We start from the raw sequence: 24931 nt of genomic DNA, 5'->3' as shown, positions 1-24931 counted from the left end.
CAATGAATATGAACTTGAGCACACTCCAGGAGAGAGTGGAGGACAGGAAGGCCTGGTGTGCTATGGTCCATGGGGTCATGAAGAGTCGGACACGACTTAACGACTGAACAACAACATGTTCTACCTAAATCTATTCCAGCCTTCCTCAACCTGGTGCTCTCCCCGGACAGTGTGGCCAATGGTCAGGAAGGCTGGGAGTTGTACTCCAAAACATCTGGAGTGCACCAGGTTGGGGAAGGCTGATCTATGAGATTCACATGTAACAACTGGTAGCCCTGGTTCAAGAGTCTCATCCAGCCAATTCAAGAAGGCTCAGACAAGCCCCTCTATGCAAATAGATGTATACATCCAGATGTGTGTCAGTAATGCATGTAGAAGGCTGCTTATACACCACATCTCTTGCTGGATTGGGAAAAATGTGTGTAGGCAAGGTTGATTCTAAAGAAATACAAGTCAGGGAACCAGCTTCAAAGTATGATTAGTGTTTTGTGTTCTCTGAATCAGCTGTAACTATGTTGATCTAATTTGTTTTTATTGCTTACCATTTGGACTGAGGATTTGTTTGAATCTGACAAACTTATTTCTGTAAATCTATATTCCTAGATCAGTACAATCACTTGTGCAGGTTTTAAAAAGGTAGAAATTGGTATTGTTATAATTAAGATGTCATAAATGATAAAATCTATCACTAAATAAAGCAGAAACACAGCTGTATACAAAGGTGATTTTTTCAAGTAATGTTATGTACATTTTATTGCCTGTATATGCACAATGGTAAGCAGAGAACTATAAATACACAATGTAATAGAACGGTAGAAAACAAGAATGTTACACGTACGGGAATGAGGAAGGGGAGACTATTTTCCTGATGCAGCTGCTAAAAAAAAGCCAGTGACGAATAATGCAACTTTTAGGGTTTTTTTACATGTATTTCTAAAATATTTTCCCCAATAAACAGCTTTCTGCAACAGCAAATTGCTTCTTCAATAACCACATCTCATCTTTCCCAATCAGAATTACTTCTGATCAAAATCAAAGTAACTTATTACATTATGTAACTGGAATTTGTCTTTCAAGATAATAAGTACAGTGTTATTAGCGCTTTTAAAAATGGTATTTGGCTGCATGTTAAAGAATTGAGCTTTGAAAACACAATAGCAAAGGAACAAAAAATAAAAATATTTCTATTGACGAAGTTTTTCCACAAGACATTATGGGTAGCAGCTTAATCAAAAGTATTCACACTGAAGAGGTAGAGAGAATCTTAGCCTAGCACAGAAAAAACACACATCATCCTTGGCACTGCTATCTTCTCTCCTGTAAAGACACAATCCCTGAAACTAGATGATGTAACCATGGTCACAAAATCTAGGTTCTAGCCATTGTGAGAAGGGTGCTGTTCTCATTCCCACCTCTCAGTTAAGAAGCCTGGTGTTTACATCTGAGAAACAAAAGACATTTGGGGACATTTACTTGATTTTCATTCTCTCTTTTAGTTATTAAGTCCATAAATACAAAGATGCATTATTCACAATAAAGTTTAAAAAAAGTTACAGAAACAGCCTTCAAACATTTCCATATCTCAATCCAGATGGTCTTGGTGATACTACTTTGAAAACCATTCATTAAATTTGGTGCTGCTTTTTCAATTCATTCAAATTAAAATCCCAAACCAATAGTGTCAAGGTGTATAGTGCTTGTGATTCTTTCCCCCAGCCCCCAAAAATTCAATGCAGAAATCCCCATTCTTGCAAAAAGTCATTGCTGAATTTTTTTCTGCAGTGCTGTCATATATCCCTATGTGAGTTAAAATGATAGAACTACTAGTTCCAGTAATTAGGTTGCGAGGAAACATTCTAGTGATGAAGATAAATACATACTGAGCATGCTTGTGCAGAGCACTCCACTCTGAAGCATCCTGCTTGAAGGGATGGTTCATATCCATTAAGTGACTTTAACCTGATGCTGGGAAAGCAGGGTGCTAAACAGTCCCAGTTCTGCAACACTGTATTTTTAATAGGCTGTCTTCCACACGGGAAGTGCTAACTGAACTTGTCCTCCTAGTTTGCACTGAAATTTTATTTATGGGACAAACATATTCAACAGTGAACTATAACCACTTTTACAGAGCTGGACTGGTCCAGCTTTTCATGGGCACTTCTTGCTTTCTGACTCAGTTATCTGAGTCAGGACATACATATGAGGATGCACCTCCAGTACAGTAACTTAGTCTAGTTGCAGTTCAGACCAGTCTGGCTTGGTTGTTCTTGTGTCTTGCCACTTCATGTGTCAAGAAAAAAAGGTACTTAAACAAAAAAAATAAAGAAATAAAGAACCATGTCACTCTGCAGTGGAAGAAAAACAAGGAAATTTAGATTTTAGCTTTTATAGCTTAAAGCATTCCCGTTTAATTAGGCTTTTTTTTTAAAAAAAGAAAAATGTACAGTAACACTGATAAAAATCAATGGGAAGACACACAGAGGAGTGTGAACAGAGAACATGATGGATTAGATTTTTAAAATTTATTTTGCTTCAATCAAGTGATATTAATACTGTTTTTCCCTTGGATATGGAATGACTGCAACAGTCACATGCAGGCTGAGAGTGGCCCTCCTTTAAGGGGAAGCAAAAACAAAACCAAAAACCAAAAAACCCCCAACAAAATGAAGAGTTCCAAAAGGTGTGTTTGAGACTTTTCCTTTTACTGAGTGTCTTTCTTCATAACATCTATTATGCGGGCATCAGCATCACTAGCTTTGTCCAGGAACATCAGCTGCTGCATCACCTGCTCCAGAGCCTGTTTGTGCACGTTTGATGTAAAGATTCAACAATTTCATCTGCAGATTTAATTCAGTAAATATCGTGTTTAGTATTCATGGGAGATTTCATATTAGAAAAGTCAGGAAAAAAGCACTTTTATGTGGTTTAGAAATAATAGCAACAAAGAAAAACATATTGCAGGAAGTAACTGAGGAAGGAAGTATGCAAAGAAAAAAAGACTTTTCTCTGAGAGTTATAAAATGCAGTTGTAGTTTAAAGTGAAGGAAGGATTAACTGTTTTACATTATTTGTGAAAAATATCTTTCACAATGTATGTACACTGTGCACTTGTTAACTACTGCGAATGAGCAGTTGTAATACTTGAGCTGAGATTTAGACTTGAGTCAGGTGTAACAGGAACGCATGGTTTCATGCTACAAGAATGAACTGTGGTGAGCCTCAGGCTTAAGTATTCCTCCTTTACTCCCATGAGAAATTTTAAACTAGCTCCATGTGACATCTGAACTTGGGGAAGATTGTGTGAGAATAAGCCAGTATCTGAAACCATAGTATGATCATGGGTTCTTCTCACTAATCATAGTTTAAACCAACGATGGGGGCCTGTGGCTCTCCAAATGGTGGATTACAACTCCCATAATTTCTGACCACTGGCATTGCTGGCTGGAGCTAATGGGAGCTGAAGACCAACAACATTTCTCCACCCCTGGTTTAAAAAAATATGGTTCCCCAAGTTCAGATCTCACAGGGAATTGTGGTTAGTTGAAAATGGAATGCAGAAGCTTTTGGTCTCCTCCTCCCAGATGCAAAAGAAAAACGGGGGTGGGGGGGAGCTAACAAGCCCAAGGCTTGCCGTGGCTTGTTCATATAGTGGGAACACATTGCTTCCTATTATGTCTGAACTAAGCCTTAGACTTATTTAACAATTTGCATAGCAATCAAAGGAATTTTTTTTGTTCAGTCTTTTAGTATTGTGATAACTAGTCCAGATCTTTTGTTGTATAAGATTACCATCTTGCTTTAAGAACCACAATTCCAGTAACTTTACTACCCACATTATAATACAATTTCCCACTTCCTCTCTCCTAAAAGTTTAGGTTCTTGAACTCTACTTTATTAGTTGATAAAGTAGCTGATCCTGGTTTGCAGGGTGAGTATAATCTATAGTTTGCTGGTTGAGATGCAATGGCAATTATGGTTTGCTTTAGATCAGGAAATAATTACTTAAGCGGAGCGCATGAAGGGAGGAAGAACAGCATGAGCACAGGGCCTGTTCCCATATTGCCAAACCATGGGTACCTTTTGAAGTTGACTTACTTAATCTTCCTTATATAAATTTTTAGCAGCTTTGATTTCAAGAATACTATTAACCTTTATAATTATGTATAATACTATGTATTTGGGATGGAAAATATAGTGCTGGTAAAATCATTCCCAAAAGCTTACCATTCCCTTAACAAGCACCCTGTAATTCCATCTGGCTTTAAGCCACCTAAGGCCCAGTTTATACATGCAACAGAATTGAATGGTACAGCCTTTCCATTTCAAGCTGCAGTTGAGAAGTTGCATGTCTGAATGCTGCCCTGTGGGGGGAAAATTCCTTGAACACAGAACGTAGTATGCAAGAGAAAAGACCTCCAATATACTAGCATGGTACCATGCCATGATACACTAATTCTTCTTTATCAGGGGTGCAGAACTTCAGGCCCAGGTCCCAATCCAGCCCTCTGGGGTCCCCCAGATGGTCACATCCCTTCTCCTGCTTCCACTCCTTTCTCCCACAACCGCTGATCATTTGGTGGCTTCACAGTTTTTATGCAGTTTTCTCCCATTCTAAAAGGTTGAAATGGTAGTAAGAGCTTTAAATTAAATATGCTGGCATTTTTGGCCCTGCCCCTTTTGCCCTTGATCCCACCCACGACTGGAATGCAGTCCCCAAGAGCTTCTCCTAAATGGAACTTGGCTCTTGGGCTGATGGGGTGCTTTTCTATGTTTGGCTGGGGAGCTTTTAAACATGCACTCCTTATCTGCACCTTGAAATGGTTCCGTCTAGGAAATGTTAATCACTTGATTCTGCTTAATGTACAAACTGGGTGTTTGCTCTGTAATAGGGCTTTAATCCAACCCTGATTTTACACCGAACATACCAGTAGTTATAGTCAGTTTGCTTATATACCATGTTTACTACAAATACTCAAGGTGATTCAAAGAAAATAAAATGACCAATAGGCTACCTGTTTCCATATAGTAGCCAAGGGCAGGAGCTGAAATTTTTCCTATCCCTAAAATTCAACCCTCTTTGTAGTAACTACTGAAATAAAAATAGGTTTTCAGATCTGACATGTCTCCACCTACTTTGCTGCCAGTGAGTTGGCTTAGATGTGGTTTCAGCTCATCACCAATTACTGCATGAATGGCTACAAGACAGAATACACAAGCCTTCCGAACACTGCTCTCGGAGTTATCATAGCCCTAGAAAGCAAAAAAAAAACCCCATTATTTAAAACAATACTAGTTAACATATAAATTACAAATAAAATAAAAAAGGGAGACTCATTGCAAATATATTGAAATAGGCTGGGAACAATATGAAGCCTGCAAAACTCCCCACAGCCCATGCGTTGCATGTTGCCCACCCCTGCTCTACACAGGCAGGATGATAAACTGCTCCAAAGAAATCAGACTGGATCAAATATATTCAATCTATTCAATGTACAAATTTACTTACATGGTATTCCTATGCATGTTTACGCACAAATATTTATTTATTCGCAATATTTATATATCGCTTCTCATTTGAAACAAATTCCGAAGTGGTTTATGAGAGAAGGACAAATGAAAAAGGACCGCGCGCGCGCACACACACAGAGAGAAAGTATCATGAAATTGGTACGAAGATAGGTCTTGGCTGGAGAAATGCGAAAGCAAACAGGTATCTCTTCAATAAACACCTAAAACACAACAGCATTGAGGCCTGACATACCTGAGAAGGGAGATCATTCCACAGGGCAGATGCCACAGCAGAGAGGGTCCATCTCCCTGTCACCGCCAAACAGAAATCCGTAGGCCGCAGCATGGACAATAGGGCCTCCCTTGAAGACTACAGTGGACTGGGAGGTTGTTATAGGGGGAGATGTTCCTTGAGGTAACCTGGTCCTGAGTTGTACAGGACTCTGTATATTAATACCAGCACCTTAAACCTAGCTCAGTAGCAGACTGGCAGCCAGTGCACATCCTGTGTTCAATGGTGCTTACTCACTATCAGGTGTGTTGAGGATTGCAGGCTTAAAAATGGAGTAGTCTCAGAAAAACTATCTGGTTTTAATTCTTTGCAATATGTAAGATTTAGTTGTTGTTGTTGTTTATTCGGTCAGTCACTTCTGACTCTTCGTGACTTCATGGACCAGCCCTCGCCAGAGCTTCCTGTCGCCTGTCGCCACCCCCACCTCCCCCAAGGTTGAGTCCGTCACCTCTAGAATATCATCCATCCATCTTGCCTTTGGTCAGCCCCTCTTCCTTTTGCCTTCCACTTTCCCTAGCATCAGCATCTTCTCCAGGGTATCCTGTCTTCTCATGATGTGGCCAAAGTACTTCAGTTTTGCCTTTAATATCATTCCCTCAAGTAAGCAGTCTGGCTTGATTTCCTGGAGTATGTACTGGTTTGATCTTCTTGCAGTCCAAGGCACTCTCAGAATTTTCCTCCAACACCACAGTTCAAAAGCATCTATCTTCCTTCGCTCAGGCTTCCTTATGGTCCAGCTCTCGCAGCCATAGGTTACTAAGGGGAATACTATTCCTTTTACTATGCAGACCTTTGTTGTCAGTGTGATGTCTCTGCTCTTCACTATTTTATCCAGATTTGTCATTGCTCTCCTCCCAAGAAGTAAACGTCTTCTGATTTCCTGGCTGCAGTCAGCATCTGCAGTAATCTTTGCGCCTAGAAAGACAAAGTCTGTCACTGCCTCCACGTTTTCTCCCTCTATTTGCCAGTGATCACTCAAGCTGGTTGCCATAATCTTGGTTTTTTTGAGGTTTAACTGCATCCCAGCTTTTGCACTTTCTTCTTTCACCTTCGTCATGAGGTTCCTCAGCTCCTCCTCGCTTTCAGCCATCAAAGTGGTATCATCTGCATATCTGAGATTGTTAATGTTTCTTCCAGCGATTTTAACTCCAGCCTTGGCTTCATCAAGCCCAGCATGTCACATGATGTGTTCTGCATACAGGTTGAATATGTAGGGTGAGAGTATACAACCCTGCCGTACTCCTTTCCCAATCTTAAACCAGTCTGTTGTTCCGTGGTCTGGTCTTACCGTTGCTACTTGGTCGTTATACAGATTCCTCAGGAGGCAGACAAAATGATTTGGTATCCCCATACCACCAAGAACTTGCCACAGTTTGTGATGATCCACACAGTCAAAGGCTTTAGAATAGTCAATAAAACAGAAATAGATGTTTTTCTGAAACTCCCTGGCTTTCTCCATTATCCAGCGGATATTGGCAATTTGGTCTCTAGTTCCTCTGCCTTTGCTAAACCCAGCTTGTACATCTGGCAATTCTCGTTCCATGAATTGCTGGAGTCTACCTTGCAAGATCTTGAGCATTACCTTACTGGCATGTGAAATAAGTGCCACTGTTCGATAGTTTGAACATTCTTGGTGCTTCCCTTTTTTGGTATGGGGATATAAGCTGATCTTTTCCAATCTGTTGGCTATTCTTGTGTTTTCCAAATTTGCTGGCATATGGCATGCATCACCTTGACAGCATCATCTTGCAAGATTTTAAACAGTTCAGCTGGGATACCGTCATCTCCTGATGCCTTGTTATTAGCAATGCTTCTTAAGGCCCATTCAACCTCACTCTTCAGGATATCTGGCTGTAGCTCCCTGACCACACCATCAAATCTATCCCCGATATTATTATCCTTCCTATACAGATCTTCCGTATATTCTTGCCACCTTTTCTTGATCTCTTCTGCTTCTGTTAGGTCCTTGCCATTTTTGTTTTTGATCATACCCATTTTTGCTGGAATTTACCTCCAATGTTTCTAATTTTCTGGAAGAGGTCTCTTGACCTTCCTATTCTATTATCTTCTTCCGCTTCCGCGCATTGCTTGTTTAAAAATAATTCCTTATCTCTTCTGGCTAACCTCTGGAATTTTGCATTTAATTGGGCATATCTCTCCCTATCACTGTTGCCTTTTGCTTTCCTTCTTTCTTGGGCTGCTTCCAGTGTCTCAGCAGACAGCCATCTTGCCTTCTTGCTTTTCTTTTTCTTTGGGACTTTTTTTGTTGCCTCCTCCTGAACAGTGTTGTGAACTTCTGTCCATAGTTCTTCCGGGACCCTATCTACTAAATCTAGTCCCTTAAATCTATTCTTCACCTCCACTGCATATTCATGAGGAATATTCGTGAGCTCATATCTAACTGATCTGTGGGTCTTCCCTATTCTCTTTAGTCTGATTCTAAATTGTGCAATAAGAAGTTCGTGATCTAAGATACTAAGATTTAGTAGCTTTTCACATATTGTTGTTCAGTCGTGTCCGACTCTTTGTGACCATGGACCATAGCACACCAGGCCTTCCTGTCCTGCGCTCTCTCCCAGAGTGTGCTCAAGTCCATATTTATTGCATCAGTGATGCTATCTAGCCATCTCATCCTCTGCCGTCCCCTTCTCCTTTTGCCTTCAGTCTTTCCCAGCATCAGGGTCTTTTCCAGAGTGTTTTCTCTTCGCATTAGGTGGCCAAAATATTTGAGCTTCAGCTTCAGTATCTGTCCTTCCAATGAGCAGTCAGGGTTGATTTCCTTTAGGATGGACTGATTTGACCTCTTTGCAGTCCAGGGGACTCGCAAGGGTCTTCTCCAGCACCACAGTTCGAAAGCATCAATGCTTTGGCGCTCAGCCTTCCTTATAGTCCAGCTCTCACAGCCATACGTTACTACTGGGAAAACCATAGCTCTGATTAGACGGACCTTTGTCGGCAAGGTGATGTCTCTGCTTCTTACCATGCTGTCTAGGTTTGCCATAGCTTTCCTCCCAAGGAGCAAGCGTCTTTTAATTTCATGGCTACAGTCACCGTCTTTGGTGATCTTGGAGCCCAAGATATCACATATCATTAGTTGTATGTATTTTATACCTTCTTACCTGTATTAGACCTGGTACTATTTCTGGCAAAAGCTGAGCAAGCGTTTCTTTAGGTACTCTCTCTATGACCTTAGTCTGCATTTTGATTGCAGCCAGATTTATAGGGTAATCTGCTGTTTGAATAATGGGACAAAGTACTTTGATGCACTGATCTGGACTAATGGATGTGGCCAGCATAGCAGCAGCCTCTTCAGCAGATCTTACCACCTAAAAAATTAAAGAGAAACATGAAGAAGCAATTAAATTGCATTTGTTCAATTTTACTTTTGGTATATTGTCAAAACCTTGTAGAAAATTCACTGTAAATACATTTTGCTTTATAACTAAAAATCCTATTAGGAGATTTCAGTGAAGGGGAGAAGGGGGCATATTTTCAAAAAAGCATTCAGCATCCTCAGACCTGAAAATATGAATGGATTTCTCCAATCAATGAACTAATTTACTTGGGTAATAAGTCAAGAGTTTGGATGTTTTAACTCCATGCACTGCAGTTATATTGTTGTATTTAAAAACAGAATCGTTCTGGAAAACAAACAGACAGTATGCTCTCAAATCTCTGTTAGTTAAAAAAATGTGATCCATGATTTCCAGCTGTAGTTTTAACACATTACTTCAGGAGTTGACAATGAGACAAACATTTAATTGCTGCTTTATATATTCTTGAGAATGACGTTACAGCTAAAAAGAGTTTATCTGCACATGGTGTGTAAAAAGCAAAACTGACTAAAGGACATACTAATAAGGAATAGTTTAGCAACAATATGGAGAGAGTAGCAGAGACCCTCTCCAGAGGCACTCGTAGTGGCATGGAAGCCAGTTCTCTGTGGTGCAATCTTATAGCGTTGGGGAATATGTGTGAATGAAGCAACCACCTGGGTGGGGACAATTATGTGGACCTTGCCCAGTAGGCCCAGCACTATCAATTATTTTAGGTGCCTGAGGGATGATGATGATGATGTTGATGATTAAATACTGCATCCTAGTGATGCTCACAATCTTGATAGGAAATAGCTTGCAAGTTAAGATTGATTCATAACTTCCTGAAACTGAATTTAAAGTTTTTTTTTTTTTTTTAAGTTTAAGAGTTTTTTCTCTGCCATAACTGAGAAATAGTCCCTCCTCACAAAATCTGTGGCACTGGGGAAATATTTTTGTTGTTGAGAGCATGAAAGTCTCACTTTCATAGAGTTTAACTTGACTGCTTGTATCAATTATAACAGTTACTCAGAGTTTTGTACTCTCTTATGACAAATACCCTATATTCTTTCTTTTCATTTCTTGAATACCACATTGATTATTTCAGTCACATCCTCAATGACAACACAAGCCTAAAGAACTCTATACAAACCTCCTTGTGAGGGTCCTTATGAGCTTCTAGAGTCTTCATGATTGTGAGCTCTGCATAATTTCTAAATCTTGCTGGTTGGTGCCTTAAAATCTCTCTCAAGACTTTCAATGCCAGTGCTCTAATTGCATGCTGAAAGTTTAAACATACTTGGTTTAGTCTTTTTTGCAGAGCTTAAAACTGATAATATTTTACAGTGGAATTATGAAAACCTAGTGCCATATTTCCAGAACTTAATTCAGTATTTAATCCCTCCTTAGGAGTCTCTGAAAATAAGGACCTTTCCAGATTAATTTTGTGTAAAAATAGAGTTATTACATATTTGTTGCCAAGAATCCAAACATCTTTCCTCGTGACAGAATTTCTGTGGTGAATATCATGTTCATCTAGTACTAAGACTGGAATATATTATATATTTTCTTTTGGTAAAATAGCACATCTAATATCATTGTACGCGTAGCACAGGAAATAGCTGCATGTATGTCCCAGGCTTCTGCTGAAGCCTGTGAATGTAACATCACCAGTATGCGGGGCACACCTCCCCTTCATGCCATCCAGGTATTGAACATCAAGTTTGGTATTAAAAAAAAACTTATTTTAACAATGATCAATGCTGCCTACTTAACTCAAGACGGGGATACACTTCTGTGTATGTATGTATACATACAGGGGCCAGATCAAGAAAGCAAAATTTTTCTCAGTCTCCTACTCAGGCAAACTTTAGTAATATTGACATACTAGGTATTCAAGGGGAACACTGGTATCAAGTTTTGACCCAAGTCCAGGTAAGTAGAGGGAAAGTAGAGCAGCCATATAGATTGCTTTTCCTTTTGTACTTTTAGGCCTTACGTCTTTGTCTCCAAGGGTTTCAAGTAACAGAAGCAGAATTGTTTTGAAGTGCTCATCCCAAACACCAAAAGATTCTTCTTGTGTCAATTTCATTAGTTCGTAAAGAGCAGCTTTCCGTTCTTCAACTCTCTCATTGTGGTTTGATAATTCCTTCAGCAATTCTGCAACCAGATCAGAATGATCCAGGGGATGCTCTGTGTCAAAGAAAAATGTGAACTTATTAAAATAACTCCTGCTTTTATTATCTGGTGGAAACATATTATAGGATCACAGAATCATAGAACAGTAGGGTTGGAAGAGACCTATAAAACCATCGAGTCCAACCCCTCCTCAATGCAGGAATCCAAGTCAGAGCATCCCTGACAGATGGCTGTCCAGCCTCGTCTTGAATGCCTCCAGTGTGGGAGAGCCCACTACCTCCCTAGGTAATTGGCTCCATTATCGTATTGCTCTAACAGTCAGGAAATTTTTCCTGATGTTCAGCTGGAATCTGGCTTCCTGTAACTTGAGCCCATTATTCCGTGTCCTGCACTCTGGGATGATCGAGAAGAGATCCTGGCCTTCCTCTCTGTGACAACCTTTCAAGTACTTGAAGAGCGCTATCGTATCTCCCCTCAGTCTTCTCTTCTCAAGACTAAACAGGCCCAGTTCTTTCAGTCTCTCTTCATAGGGCTTTGTTGCCAGTCCCCTGATCATCTTCAGAGACGTACGACAGCAGAGTTAACAGACACCTCCTTGGATGGGACACTAGTACCCTAACAGACAATCAATATGAATTAAATTTTATTTGGTATATAACCTGGAGATTGGAAGATTTACTTACTAGTAAATTCTCCTACTATGTGTGTGGCCAAGGATGCTTCTCTAAGGGAACAGGCAAGGACTTCTCCAGGTGGTGGTCTGCAGCAGACTCTGGAGGCTTCTGCAGTACACACCTTGACATTCCTAGCTAGGGAAGGTTTTAAATGCTTTCCTATCCTTTTCTTTAATGTAGGGATGGGAAACTTCTAGCTTGTGGGCCAAATATGGCCCAGAGGAGGTCCTCACCTGGCTTGCCAGCTTCTCCCCCAGGCCCCACCCTTTCTCCCTAGGACCCAATCCCCCTCCCCAGCAGACCAAAATCTCTTTATCTCCAATCAGCTTAGAGGACCGGATTCAGCCTCTTTGTTGGGAAGGGCAGGTTACACCAACATTGTGGCTAGTCTAATAAAAGTGCTTAATGCTTCTACCACTTTACAGAGCATGTTGGGTTAAGGCCAAGGTCCAGAATATTCTGGAGAAACTCCAAAACTGTGGCTACTGAGACGGTAGAGGGATTAATGCTCCTGTCCTGATACCACAGACCAAAACAAGTCTAGTACTCTGAAATATCCTAGTAGTAGATAAAATGTTTTCCAAATATCAGATTGGCCCAGAAAAGACAATAAAAAAAACAAAAACACACACACCACCACACAACTGAGCCAATCTGGTTTGTGTGTGTGTCTGTGTATCAGTAAGTGTGTATACACGCTCTCCCATCTCTTTTGAGATTTTCTGTGTTTCCACTTGTCTCAGCGCTTGCCCCCACAAGTGCTACATTGTGGCTGCCAGTGGTAGGGGCTGTGCATGTGCTGCCATCGGTGGGGCCAGCTTTGGATCCCCCACCACTGGGCCACCCACGGAAGGACACCATTGGATCCAACCCAATATTTTGTTTAATCTTTGTGTGCTTTCAAGTCAACATCTTGGATATCAAGTTCATTCAGCCTATTATAACTCAAGACATTTGTTAGAAGCCTTTTTTCCAAGGTTGTTTTTCTTCCATGTTACTTGGATCAGGTAATAATTCTCTTTACTTCTGCCTGCACTATTCCTTCCATGTGCCCCTTCCCTGATACTGTTTGCAACCCACTAGACTTACCATCAGGAAACTGGTCTGCATCATCATCAAACATGGCCTCTTTTAAAGCTGACTTGTTAAAAGACCCAACACTATCTGAGTAATTGTATGGATTATAATCACGTGACCGCGGGGAAGAATGAGGAGGCATTGTGTTAAGTAATGAGGTTTTGTTGTCAAGAGCTGTTCTGCCTGTATCAGTGGCACCACCTCCTGCTCGCAGATCTACTATTCCAGACCCGCTGCAAATCTAATAGGGGAAAAAAGAGATATAAAAGTATATAACCATAATTTGCATGTTAATATAGTTATTTTAGTTGAATATATATGATTTTCAGAGGTACTGCTTGATTATTTTTACAAAGTTATCAATCTTTTTAACAGAAAACAATGCATTACAATGGAACTTCAGTAAAAAAAATTAGTTTGAGGCTAGGTTTAGACTGTTTTTGACAAAGCAGGTAAATATTCTTATTTTACACCAATGGGTGATGCGTTTGCCATTCAAAAGTAAGCATATAAAGGAAAAATATTACTAACACACTGCAGTTTATGAAGGAGATTAGTTGCAAAATCAGGGTCTTTCTATAGTTTTAATTTGACCCCTTCATTGCCCAAATAATCCTGGCTCCATGCTATTTTTTAACTGCCAAATTCCATTTCTTTTGGCTGGTGCCTGACTCCAGGAATTTCTTATGCACAGGTTTGTTTTATGGACATGTTGCTAATAACCAGCCATGCAATAAGGCAAGATAACCCCAGGGTTACTTTATCTTTTTTTAGATAAAAATAGATAAAGTTCTATTTTTGCTCTAACTGAAATACTCACTGAATCCCCATCCTCTTTTTTTGAATCCCGTTTCATAGGCTCATTCATATCTTCCTGACTGCGGAAGCTAAAGTTCTGAATTGCTTCAGTTACACCACGGAGAGAACTATAAATATCTTCTGAATTCATGTTTTCTGTGTCATAATCAAATGCACTGTGTAACAACAACAAAAAAGCATAATGAAAATCTTTTTCTTTTAATTGTAAGGGTTTGATCAAGGCTCTGCTGGATCCCAGTTCCCTCCATCAATGGAAGGAGCCCTTCTATTCATGAAGGATCAACTCTGGATCCAACCAAATATAATTTGGTCTCCTACCTTGGTGACAAAGTATTTTGGGATGTATTGGTTGGGGAAGTGATGGGGCTAGACCAACTGGCTGGGGAGCGTGGAACAGGCCTTGTTAAAGGGCTTCCCATGGACCCCTGAAATAGAAAAATATAGTCTTTATGCAAGCATTTAATACTGTGCTTCAGCTTTTAATTAGGGAAAGTTTATGAAGGCTTTTTAAAATAACATTATTGTTACATCAGCAAATTAATAAACATGACATAATGGCACTGCTTGAGAAAAAATCCACCCTGAAAACAAGGAATTTTAATAATGAAAATCCTAAGTGCTATCAAATGCATACATTTCTCATAGTCAAGCATCCTTTAAGTCTTTATTGGAATGATCAATCTCTTAAGTATTTTAATGGGGAATAGTGAAAAAGCCTGCAAATACCTGGCCACCATTTCCTGTATTCCGGAGATGATTGTGAAGAAGCTTTGTGGCACCATCCTGAAAAGTTTTTGGTAAAGCACCCAACAACATTGTAAACTCTGGGGTATTGAGTTCAAAAAGAGAAATCAGGACTGACTGTGCAGCCTAGGAAAAAGATCAAATCATTAAAATAAATTGGCCAGGTTTAAAATAGATATAAAGATTCAGGAATCTATGCATTACTGTCAAGAATTATTGTAACAAAAATATGGACACGTTCTGGCAAACTACAAATTCAATCAGACAACCACAGTCTAAATATTTTATTGCAACCGAAGGATTAAAACCAATGCTACACAAGCTGACTTCTGCTTGAACAACAGGGATTTCCCTTCCTCTTCTCCCCACTTGCAGCACCGGAGGAGCCCCCAACTCCCTTCAGTAGAGCAGAAGGGCACTGTTGGATATAAGTCTTAGCCCTCACAAGCTAATGGGGTATGTGTGGACCCCAGGAGCAGTCTGAAATATTTGTAAAACATTTTTAGCAAAAAAAAAGTTTGAACCACTTCATACTCCATACATTCCTCAAAAATTATGGAGTCAATTGTCCTGTGGTGTTTCATCTCTTCCCTTTCAGTTTTGTTAAAGATTATATTTACAGCACAATCCTATGCATTACTCAGTCCTGTTGAGTCCAGTAGAATGCTATGCAGTCACAAGGATATTAAAATCCTGAAAAGAGCCCCTTTATACACATTTTAACATAAACCAACATACCTTCCTAACATCTGAGCTTTTAGGTTCTGTTGTCCAAGTGATAATTCGAGATACTGCCAGACGGGTTTCACTTGAATTTACAAAATCTCCTGGGTCCATCTGTTGTGCAAGGGTCTCTATGTATTTAAGAATTGCAACTTTAACCTATAGAAATAAGGAGAATCAAACAGATGTACAGAAAAGTGTGACAGCAAATGGTGAGCAGGATGATGGAAGACAATTTTTTTTCAGTCAGGAATAACTCAGCAATGCTATCTTGACAGGATAAACGACAAAACTTTTATTTGCATTTGATGCCAATAGTAGCTGTAAGAAATTGTCTTAGTGGACCAAGATATATAAGATCAGTAGGTTGGAGCTAAAGAACTGTGATTATAAGGAAAATAGTTGGTATTACTGTTCTGCAAACCTTTGCACAGAAACTTGTGCAAGAGTTTGCATAATACCATAATAGTCAGTGTCTATAACAGTTGTACAAGCAGAACACGTCTGGACTCAGTTTCACTTTACTCACCCAACAGTTCTTATGAGTGGAAGACACCTTCCAAGTGCAGAAGGACATTTATGGATCTAACCCAGAGATTTCCAATATAAAAATACTGTAAAGATTACTGGGCAAGAGTGAAAGAACTATACAACTAGCACACTGAAGGGGCATCTCAAAAGGTATCTTAATAGCAGCTCTTTGATGCTACATGGGAAACCACTGTTGAAGCTGAATTTTCAATGCAGTTTGAGATACCAAATTGGAGGTTTGTCTGTTTAGGAAAAAAAAGTAAAACATCCTACTGTGCTCTCAAGTCCTTTGGGGTACCAAAAACAGACACCCACCCCTGTCACAGCACCATAACTAAAACATGTTTTAAATGTTCATAATTTAAAAATATTAGGCTGAACAAGTCTGTAGCAATGCAAGACTGCCCTGGCTGATTCCTCATGTCATTTTTAGGTCATTTAATCAACAGCTTCCACTCTGCTGTGTCAATTTAGCTGCCATAGGTGCAGATTGGAGGAAATCAGTAAGCTGTTCTATCACAGCAGAGAAAGTGCTTGTGTAACATGCAAGCATGTTTTACCGGCATGGCCACTTTCAAGTTGGAAAGTCCTTAATCCACTGGAAATCAAGGCAGTAACGTCTAGTTGTGTTTAGAACTCAATTATTTTTCTAAAATGTTCCAATAGTTCCATCTTTTCTTCTTAGAGATTTCACACACATTTAGGTAATTGGGAGTAAATAGCCGGAGAGAAATCTTACGTGACAGAATGGCAAGACAAGTGACCACTGACCATGCTCTTTGAAGCTGGACCACAGGTTGTATATGTTAGTCTTTCATCTGACTATTCCAACATGACAGACTCTTCTGCCATGTAATGCCTGATTCCACCAAAATAAGCAAGGCAGCCCTCAGATATAAGCTTACAAACACTTGGTCAGTTCGCATGGCATGACTGGCTCGCCTTGGGTTATTTAACCCATGATGAGCTGCGGTATGTGCTGGGCGATTTTTTGAATATGCAACCTCAAGTGGGGTGTTGTTGTGTCATGCTAACCTGGCCACCAAGGGTTATTTGATGGTTAAACAACCTTTGCATAACCCCACAACAACCCGCCCCCCCCAAGTGGGGTTGCATATTCAAAATGTTGCCCGCATGTGCTAGGGCTTATTGTGGCTTAAACAACCCCTGTGATGAGCCTGCCGTGCCGTGCAAACCAGGTCGGTGTCATGAGATAAGATGATGGGTAGATGATTTTAAAAAGGCTGGACAACTTCAGGGAGGATGCGCCTATCAATGGCTAAGTGGAAACTCAGTGTTCAGGGACAATATATCACTGAATGCCATATGCTTGTTCTGGGCAAGGGAAGGCCGTTGCCCTCAGGCACTGTGTAAGAACCTTTCAGAGGCATGTGGCTGGTCATTCTTGGAAACAGAATGCTAGACTAGATGAAACTATGGTCCAATCCAGCAGGGCTGCTCTTATGTTCTTTTAAGAATACATTAAAAAAATATGACACAGTGCTAACTGATCTCAAGAATACAGATAATTTCCCTTTTCATCTTTATCACTCCACCTTTTCAAAAATACGTTCTTCCAGCACAAGTGCCATATATTAATATCAAAAAATAATAGACAGCACCATGGTTTTAGATAACATAATCTGATTTAAAATATTTTAATTCTGCATTTTGACTCTCTTTCTTTCTTTTTATTGTTCATAGCTGAGACATCTTGTCAGATATAGGGCAGTACAAACAAGCTATACCTTGCTAATACAACACCAAACTGTCCTCTTAGTAATAAAACTAAGAAGTGCCTGGTGACAAAAGCATCAGCAGATTTTATCACACACACTTTCTACCGACTTTCTTCTTGTTGCTCTCTACTCAGCAGTCCATGGGACTCAGTTCTAAAAAGTGTATTGTGGAAGACTGGGAGGCTTTTCACTATCGTTTCCCTTACTTCAGAAATGAAATGTTTACATCAGAAGCAGACAGACTGAGTACTTCCCTAGACGAAGGGGTTTTTCTCCCACACTACTCCACCTTGGCAGATATACAAGCAGTACTATTCTCTCCCTCCATCATCAGGTGTCCTGTCTATCAAGTCAGTTTCATAACTCTGGTGTTTCAAACCTTCAGAAGAATGTGTGTGCATAAACACTTACATAATGCTCTCATGCCTACGGTAATATGATAGAATTTAATAGACTCTTATAAATACCATTTGCAGCTACAGGGATATACAGTAGTATCATCCAGCAATTAAGGAAAATCCTACTCTCAGCTAACAAATCTCTCTATATGACCCTTCATTTTAAAGTGTCTTCTATTCCATTAAATTTAAATCTAGGAAACTATTGAAAAAACAAGGTCAAAAGATTTGCACTAAGAAATAGCATTAAAACCAATCTCTCTCTAGCATGTACCATAAATTTCTGCTGCATGTTCTACAAATGAAGATATATTTGCATGTGACTTCAGCGCCATTGTGTTCAAGGAGAAAGAAGTGCCATTTTGTGAAAAGCTATTAACAGACTGTGTACATTTACTGCGTGCAGGATAGAGGAAAAATGCTGGTTGTATGTATGCTTGTTATTTTCCCAAATTGCATCAGTTTAAATTCTTAACATTTGCTGCATTTATACCCAAGGCTGAAGTTTCTCCCACTGCACATTTGCAGTGTAGGGTAGTCTGCCTTTTATATATTCCAATGCATTATACCTTTTCAGCCTCCACATCAATATATGAATTTGCATCGTTGTATCATAGAACATTCACATTTTTTTAAAAAATAGAGGTATCTCTAATATTGAATGTGCAAAAGTACTGCATGTCTGAGAGATGCTCAGGAATAAATTCAGCTTTGAGACAACTAAATCCATAAAATGAGGTTTGGGAAATCACAAACATAAAATTAGAAGAGACTTGACAGAGTGAGTTTGCATAACCAGCTTGGTGTTAGGCAGCCATACAGTTGTTTTTATTTTGTTGGTCTTGTGTTTTCTTGTAAGGTTTACTGTCAAACGTTAACAGAAGCCTAACGCTTGACATTAATTGGACGAAAGCATGCTCAAAGTTCCTTGCAAAGGTTAGTAGCTGCATATGGATGCATACAAGTAAAAAATTTAAAAATGTAAAATTTACACATTGTAGGTTAAAAAAGCGATAATGCAGACAAAAACCTTGGAGCTCCAAAAAGAGCGAAGCTGGTCCTGCAGTGCTGGCTTGACTGTCTGAAATTTTATAAAAACAAAACCCACCAATTGAAAACCAGCAACACAGAATGCAACACAGATACAAAAATAATAATGAGTAGAATTTTTACAAGTCTCATGTGATTTTAAAGCTTCACAAGTTCTTACCTTCAAGCTAGGCGTCTGGGTCTGATCAACAGTAAACCTCATTAAAATGCTGAACTGGAGATCATTTGGAAAAGATTCCCTGCAACAACAACAACGATGATTATGTTGTATTAAGGCTCAAAGATCACTCTATAAAAGTTTGTTAAAAGGACTATGAAAAACCAGAGGAAAAAAGGGAGGGATTAGGGAATCTGCAGGTGCTTTTTGCTAAAAAATATACTGGATGGGCGGCTAGGCAGGCAGGACTGTACAGTTCCCGGCTGTGAAAAGCAGCACAGGAGTATTAGTGGAGGGCTAGTCACCTAATGGTGAAAAATTAGGAAATGCTGAAAATCTTGAGGAAGTTGGATGAAGTGTTTAGATCTCTGCTCTTTAAGACCAACCAAAGTTTTTGCAAATAGTTTTTTGGTACAATGCCTGGCTCTATTATAATTTACATATGCCAATATACTTCCAGAATCATTTAGCAAATATGGAAACATATTGAGATCTTGTTTCATTCTAATGCTCTTATTCATGGAACTATCATTAGTTTGATTTAGTATTTGTAAAATACTATTCCTAAAATGCAAGAGGGAACTGTTGATATAAAGATACATAAAATAAAATAAATGCATCTATTTTCATGCAGCCCAGATTCAATTACCTTGTCACATCAAGTGCCTTTTGAACTTTTGCTTGCACAGACCCCAACAAGTCAGCACCCATTTTTTTCAACAGTTGTGTCAGCAACACAAATAGCCAATCCTGTAAATCTTCTTTATGGACTTGGATGAAATCCACTAAAGTTTCCAAAAACATGCTGAACACCTGGAGGAAGCACAAAAAAAGGGGTGGGGAAAAAAGAGGACAAAAGAAAAAATAAAGAGTAGGGAAGAAAAGGAGATGATGCTTGCCTGTGTTGAACTCAGAAAAGAATAATGTAGTAACACACAGAAGCGGATAGAGGCAATGATTCACAGCCAAGCAGGAAAACATTCTGTCCTGTCTTTCATCAGAATCTGTGATTCAAGAGTATATGTACCACTCTGAAAATTAGTACTTCATGCAGTATAACTGGGAAAAGAAAAGCTGTGATGACTGGCGCAACTTCTTCCCCACCCACCCCCTTTGGTAATGTCTGTTGCATTAAGTTTTGTGGAAACGGTTTAAACCAGTGTGTCTCAAACTTTAAGGAACAGAGACTCTTTCTAGATGTACTGTATCTTTCATTCACTCCTGTTCAGAAGCCTCATTGGGTAAATTTTCCCAGCTCCCTGTTGTGTTAACTCATTCCCACCCATATAGGTCCTATTTTGCTCAACCACTACCTTTGCCCATCTCTCTCTCTCTCTTCACACACACACACACACTTATTTCTCGTCCGCACAACACTTCATCTCCAGCCACTAACACAATAAGGCTGCAATCCTATACCCATTTACCCGGAAGTAAGCCCCGCTGAACTCAACTGGACTTACTTCTGAGTAGATGTGTATAGGATTGCACTGTAAGCCAGTCAGTGTAGTTTGTGCCCCCACTGGAGGAGGACTTGCCTCCCCATTTGAGAAACACTGCTTTAGACTGTTAATCCACTCAGTCGTGCATGCAACACAACATGCACACACACCACATATCGATTTTTTTAAAGTTAAGATGCCATGACAAGACTTTAGTGAAACATGAACTTGTGGAGACCTTCTATACAAAGCATTATCAGTGCTGAAGCAGAGAAAGAATGCACGTTTCTTCTCTTATAAAGAAGAATTGTGATAAATATAATATGATGTTTTAAAACATTGTTTACAAAATCCTTCATTAAAATGGTTGATAAAAAAGCATGGTTTACAATTTGATGGAATTGTTTAGTAAGACAGAGTGAGAGTAGCTTGGAAGCTTCGTCACCAGTAGACTTTGGGATATCATTGCTGAAGCATCAAAATAATGAGGGACATTGAATTAGAGACAATGTTTTTTGTCAACTGTACGAGACTGAAAATAAGCTGAATGAACAAGCTGTTGCTGTAGAACATATCAACTTTCCTTGGAAGAAAATGTAGGGAGCAACCCTATGGCTGCTAGACAGCAGCTAGACAGCCATAGGAGATGCTGTTTTCCGGGAACCGACCTCAGAGCCCGTGCTCTGAGGTCGGTTCCTGGAAAACTAACGTCTCCTCATGTCCTCACTGCCTCAGAGAAGCGCGGAGTGGCTGAAAAGGGGCGGGGCAGGGGGCGTTCCAGGGTGGGGAGAGTGGATCTGTGTGCACGACACATCCTATTTGTCATACAGCAGCCTCTTCTCCTGCTTGGTCCCCCTGCAGTTAGACAGCTGAAAACCGATGTCTAGCAGAAAAAGCAAGGCAGGAGAGGCGTAGAAGGAACGATCCCCCTGTGCTTCTCCTGCCTTACTTTGGATAGGCGGTCACCTCCAAGTTTGGAGGTGGCCACCTATCTAGTTAGGATTGCACCCTTAGTCTCTTTCAATATAGGCAATAAAATCCCACTAGTTGTAGCTGAGGATCTTCCAAGACTCAGTCAAATATCTGGATTCTCTACAGGTACAAGATGTGCTTTAATTGGCATTCAAAAAGCTGTATCTTGTGCTCAGAGAATTAATCTAACTTTCAAACAAGAAAGTTTTCTACCCCATACATAAAACAGAAAAAAGGGTATACCATTTTCTGCTTTAAACAAAATGATGCAAATGCATTTGAGACTATGGGGCGGTTCACACATCATGATAAACCACCCATTAATTCACTCATTGGTTCTAGGATTATCCAAGGGTTGTTTAACCCTCAAATAATCCACAACACCCAGGTTCTCGCAACATGACAAGCTGTGGTGCCTCCTGCTGCGGCTTGCATATTCCAAATGGCGGCCAGGGCATGTCTCGGAGCCCTGCAGGTGAATTAACCCATGGTGGCTTACTGTGAAGTGCAAACCAGGTCTATAGGATAGGCAAGCCAGCTTAGGCAAGAGGCCTGTGTAGAGATGTAAAACTTTGGACATTTTGAAGCCAAGGAAAAACTGAATGGGGGGGGGATGGAAATTTGGAGGGGAAATGAGCAGTTCAAATTTTTGAGCACTCTTTACAGATCTAAAATCACTTTGTTGCTTTAGGACAGCCTTCCCCAACCTGGTGCCTTCGAGATATTTTGGACTCCAGCTCCTATCAGCCTCAGGCAGGATGGCCACTGGTCAGGAATGCTGGGCACCGTAGTCCAAAACATCCTCACCAAGGTTGGGGAAAGCTGCTTTAGGAGCATAAAGCAGCCTTTGCGTTCCTAAAGTTACATTATGTCTAACATGGTTGGCTCATAAAATTATTATATTTGAAAACTTAAAAAAGTGAAATCAGTAAATTTGTAAACTATACCGTTAAAATCCAATATATCAAACACAATTTTTTGAGAAAACTAAGCTACAAGTAACATATTTTAGATTACTAGTTTATGTCAGACCAGAGGGAACTTCAGCAAGTAGCCCCTGAAACATTTGAATTATCCTAGTACCCAGAAAAAGCAGGAAGAACTGGAGGCAGAGGAAGACAAGTCCAGAACATAGGACTCAGTAAAACAAAACCCAATCTGTCAAGAACATACATTTTCTTCCATTTTATGAGATGGTGGCTCTATTCACATGTTGGGAAACTGAGCAGGACCTGAAGCATCCCAAAATGTCTATCAGTAAAAGATATATTGGATCAATAATGTTAATAAGAAATGAAAGAAATAACTATGCTGAGAATCTTACAGAGAGGATTAAAAAACATTTTTCCCCATGGCTTCCTTATTTCCAGCCATTTTACTTCTCTAGTCTTTCTATAAATGTCTTATTATTACATTGCCGTTAGAAATCATTTTGTGGGGAGTAAATGTTTGGTAACAATATATAAGCATCTTGTCTTAAATTCTTAAAAAAAAATCATATTTCAAAGCTGTTCTACCTTTCCAGTTTTTTTGGGAAAAACGCAAATATGGTCCTTGGGTGGAAAAAATGGAAAAAACCCATTTTTTCCCTGTTTTTTTCCGCTGGACCTTCACATCTCTAGCCCTGTGAAAACTTTTCAACCAGTCGGTGCTTCCACTGTGGTTGATTCACCAGGAGAGCCATACATAGCCCACAAGAATCTAATATTCCACTGCTGTTCAAAACAATGTACTCAAAAACTGTTAATTTGTTCCTCAATTATTTACAAGATTCTGAAACAAACTAAAGTTTAAAATATTCCTTATCATACTGAATGTTTAAGAGGGGCATACTGTGAATACCCTCTGCTTTCCACTTGAGCCTCTCTACCTATAGGGCCACTTTGGACATAACCATTGGACATAACCATCGACAATTTTCACTTTTGATTTTAAATTAATCTGAGTTCCTCGTTATATCTGAACTCTGGTTAATTTAAACTCTAGTTAGTTGAAACATGTCAAAGTAATAAACTACAGTTTGATCCTGTGTTGTTTGAACAAGTTAGAGTTTAAACTACTTACAGTTCAGATGTAAGAAGGAACTGTGATTAGTTTTAAAACAGAAGTGGGTGCTTCTGATTGTCTCTTCTGGTGTGCATGACAGGAGGAGAGGTAAGGGGGAGTGGGAGTGTGTAAACCTGAGGCTCAACATGGTTTAATGCAGTGTTTCCCAATCTGGTGCCCTCCAGATGTGCTGGACTACAACTACCATAATCCCCCACCTGTATGGCCATTGCCATGGATGATGGGAATTGTGGTCCAACATATATAGGAAGCACTAGGTTGAGGAAGGATAGTTTAATGACATATCCAAACTGGCTTAGGGCTCAGACTCAGGAATTCCCAAGTCTGTGACAAGCAGCAGACACACAAGCAGCTGCAATGATACCTTTACATCTTGACATTCTATTTAAATGGACCTAGACAAAGTCATACTGGAAAATAAGCATAAAAATGTAGTTTCCTGAAAGTACCTTCTGTTAATAGAGGCAATACAACACTGAACTATGAGAATAGCAATGATCAAATACACTGGGTTGGATCCAGACTAAGTTAGTTGAACTTAGTTCTCACAAAATCAGTGAGACTTAACTAAATCATGACTAATGTTTCACACTGGATTGGATCCAAACTTACTCATATTTAGGGAAGACCTACTGAAATCAATAGGACTTAAGCTAGTTCTGACTATTGATTTTAATGGGTCTATGACTAAGTCTAGATCCAACCTATTGCTTTCAATGGGATTTAAGTTCAACTAACGTAGTATGCCTCCAACCCATTGTTTCATAAGCTGACACACAATTCAAGTTGATGCAGCTGATTTAATAGCATCAAACAGGCAACATTGCACTTCATAAACTGTGACTGACTTGAAGCATGCTGAAAGTGATCCAAATTGTTGAAATGGTCCTCAATAATGGTGTCTTGACTTATGAGGAACTCAGTTACAGACATCATGCACAAACCTAGCAAGGCCTATCAACGATGTAGTAATTATTTCTCTTTCTCCTTCAGCCTGTGCACTGAGTGTAGTTGCATTGGAGTATAGAAGGAATTCATTCAGCGTTCACCACTGTTTGCTCTGGAAAACGATATATATTTAGAAAAAAACACTGGCACCCAAGGAGAGCTATATGGTGAAGTTGATAGCATAATTACTTCATTTGTATTATTGCTTTGACTAAATACGATCCCGAAAACAATTCCTGAAAATCATGTATGAAGTTGAAACTGGACAGTGAAGGGGAAAAACCTGTTTTGTAGTTTGCTGTAAATAGACCTTTCCTGAGATGTAAAATTAAGATGC

The 24931-nt window shown here is 39.7% G+C and overlaps 1 protein-coding gene across 29 annotated transcripts in view; it reads right to left on the bottom strand.

The window, feature by feature from the left end:
- Positions 1-1128: 1128 nt before the first annotated feature.
- Positions 1129-24931, bottom strand: part of CLASP2 (cytoplasmic linker associated protein 2) — a 185015-nt gene continuing 161212 nt past the window's right edge. For 13 of the 29 annotated variants that reach the window (XM_084857987.1, XM_084857988.1, XM_084857995.1 and 10 more), the window contains 13 exons: positions 19815-19978; positions 19169-19247; positions 18989-19039; positions 15306-15449; positions 14550-14693; positions 14142-14248; positions 13825-13978; positions 13017-13245; positions 11003-11307; positions 10268-10396; positions 8920-9126; positions 5134-5250; positions 1129-2837 (listed from right to left, as the gene is read on the bottom strand). In XM_084857987.1, the coding sequence (XP_084714113.1) occupies positions 2751-2837; positions 5134-5250; positions 8920-9126; positions 10268-10396; positions 11003-11307; positions 13017-13245; positions 13825-13978; positions 14142-14248; positions 14550-14693; positions 15306-15449; positions 18989-19039; positions 19169-19247; positions 19815-19978 (1917 nt within the window). In that variant the 3' untranslated portion in view covers positions 1129-2750. The remainder of the gene's footprint in view (positions 2838-5133; positions 5251-8919; positions 9127-10267; positions 10397-11002; positions 11308-13016; positions 13246-13824; positions 13979-14141; positions 14249-14549; positions 14694-15305; positions 15450-18988; positions 19040-19168; positions 19248-19814; positions 19979-24931) is intronic. The other 16 variants (XM_084858000.1, XM_084858004.1, XM_084858006.1 and 13 more) reach the window with 3 other exon arrangements.

Source organism: Heloderma suspectum, chromosome 5 (assembly GCF_057233095.1).
Source record: "Heloderma suspectum isolate Gila_16-S chromosome 5, 16-S_ref, whole genome shotgun sequence".
Taxonomy (NCBI): domain Eukaryota; kingdom Metazoa; phylum Chordata; class Lepidosauria; order Squamata; family Helodermatidae; genus Heloderma; species Heloderma suspectum.
Note: the sequence above shows the minus strand (reverse complement) of the source record. Positions and strands in the feature narration are given on the sequence as shown.